Source organism: Papaver somniferum, chromosome 3, assembly GCF_003573695.1.
Source record: "Papaver somniferum cultivar HN1 chromosome 3, ASM357369v1, whole genome shotgun sequence".
In the NCBI taxonomy this organism is placed as follows: domain Eukaryota; kingdom Viridiplantae; phylum Streptophyta; class Magnoliopsida; order Ranunculales; family Papaveraceae; genus Papaver; species Papaver somniferum.
Genome location: NC_039360.1, coordinates 82,168,382 through 82,170,713, shown reverse-complemented (window position 1 = coordinate 82,170,713; position 2,332 = coordinate 82,168,382). Strand labels below are relative to the sequence as shown.

The following is a 2,332-nucleotide window of genomic DNA, read 5'->3' as shown; positions in this document are numbered from 1 at the left end:
TCAGCTCAATATTTAGGGTTTAGCACTTAAGCTTGTTGGCCAGGATATGAGTGACTATTTTGGGCTCACTAGTCCCATCCAAATTTTAATTAGCACTTACTAACTTTCTATTTTTTTTTTCTTTTTCTCGCCGTGGTCCTTGTAGTTGTAGCCAAGAAAGAAAAGAAAATAAGCAGATCATCAAATATCTCACCGAACACCAATTATATCCACCACAAAGATACAGACCCACCCCCGAGTGAACAACCACTAAAATGACCCCAAATCACCTACCTGAGGTGGTTAACACTTAACAGGTCATGGATCATGAGGAAATGAAAAAATATTCCACAACAATTGAACCAGTCTTAAGTCTTAACCAACAATTGAACCGGTCTTTATGCTGAGAATCAGAACCGACTGAACTAGCAATTAGCTTGAATCACTATTATAACCGTATGCATATCCGAAATACGCATACGGTGACGTAAAACTACCCACAGAAGTTAGGAATAAAGAAAATCCAATTACCAGTACGGAAAAAGAAATCATATTTTAATAAAATAAAAAAAGAGGGGTCATTTCTCGATCTCCACGCAAGGAATCCAACGGTGATGAAACAACCTTTCGCGGAAACACGGAGCCGCGGGTGCCCAGGACTTTGGAACCCAAACTTTAAGTTTTATCTTTTAAAAATTTTCTCTCTCTAGAAAACACACCACTAATACAAAATATTAAACCATGGTTAAGTTAACTTCGACTCCACACTTTCTGCTTACTTATATATATCCCCTTCTCATTCCATCTCACAAGTCTTCTTATTTTCTTTCTTTCTTCACTTTTGTCTCTGCTTCAGTTTTCTTCATCTCTTCATATTCGGATAAGTAATTATTTGTTCTTTTCTTAAGATTACAAAATCCTTTGATCATTTTAAGAAAAGGATCGTCAAAATGAGTTGCAATGGGTGCCGAGTTCTACGAAAAGGATGCAGCGAATCATGCATTCTAAGACCTTGTTTACAATGGATTGAGTCTCCTGAAGCTCAAGGTCATGCTACTGTTTTTGTTGCTAAATTTTTTGGGAGAGCTGGTCTCATGTCTTTCATCTCCGCTGTTCCTGAATCCCAACGACCTGGTAAGAACACTAAATAAGAAAAGAAAACCTGATTCCGTAATTAATTTTAAATTAAAATTTTACTTTTACTTTTGATTCTGATTTTGTTTTTGTTATTTTTTGCAGCTTTATTTCAATCTTTGCTATTCGAGGCTTGCGGAAGAACAGTAAATCCTGTTAATGGAGCTGTAGGGTTATTATGGACAGGAAATTGGCAAATTTGTCAAACAGCAGTAGAAACTGTTCTTAGAGGAGGAACTTTAAGGCCAATTTCTGATGTTATGAATGGGACTGAAATCCAAGCATTTGATCAGTCTGATGATTTATCTGTTTCCATTCAAGCTCAACAACCTAATTTTAGTACAATGGAAATGAAAAAAATCATTAAGTTAGACGATAATCATCATAACAGTAACAACAATAATAATCTTTATCCATCATCAAGATCATTAGCGAAACCATCTAAAAGGAAAGTTTTTACACAAACAGATCTCGATCTTTCTTTAACGACGTCGACTTCCGGTGGTAGTGGAGTCGTGAATCATCATCACCGGCCTGAAAAAAGAAGATCTAGTTCACCATCAATGAATTCCGAAGAATCCGTGACTACTAGTCTTGATAGTTCAGTTGAAAGACGAGTATCTCGAGGAGTTGAAATCAAAGCTCTTGATTTGTTCGTGTAGAAGAAGTTCCCTGTTTCTTGGTTCTTTTTGGTTAAATTAGAGAGGAAACCGAAGCTCTATTGAGTAAAGTAAAGAATCGAAGTTCTTTTTTTTTACAATGGAGCTTGATTCCTTTCTTGACATTGAGAGAGGTTTATGTAATTTCCGGTAAGGGTATTTTGGTCAAAATATCACCGGTGAAAGGATTTCTTGTTTCTAAACAAAGCTTGAAAGATGAGTTATACCGGTGACTACAAACCCTTACTTTTTCTTCTTTCCCTTTTTTGTTGCTGAGAAATTATGACGTGTAATGCGTTAATATATTAATAAACCAAGAATATTACTCTTTTTTAAATTTTCCTTGTGTTGCCATTTATAGTCTTTGATAAATGAAAATGAACGGTATGAGATATATAACTTATAAGGAATACTCTGAAGTAACTGTGCACAGATACAAATACAAGCGGGACGTGAAAAATAGTTGGAGTAAGTAGTCCGTGGATATTGGAAGAGGAGAAAAAAACACATAACAAACATGAGGAGAGTCAGAATTCTCGAAACATATGAATGTGAAGAAG

The 2,332-nt window shown here is 35.6% G+C and overlaps 1 protein-coding gene across 1 annotated transcript; it reads left to right on the top strand.

Moving 5' to 3' along the window:
* Positions 1-795: 795 nt before the first annotated feature.
* Positions 796-2,109, top strand: LOC113356659 (LOB domain-containing protein 38-like). The gene is made up of 2 exons (XM_026599862.1): positions 796-1,113; positions 1,219-2,109. Exons 1-2 carry the CDS (start codon positions 930-932, stop codon positions 1,773-1,775), a joined length of 741 nt encoding a protein of 246 aa, XP_026455647.1. The 5' UTR covers positions 796-929; the 3' UTR covers positions 1,776-2,109.
* The last annotated feature ends 223 nt before the right edge of the window (positions 2,110-2,332 follow it).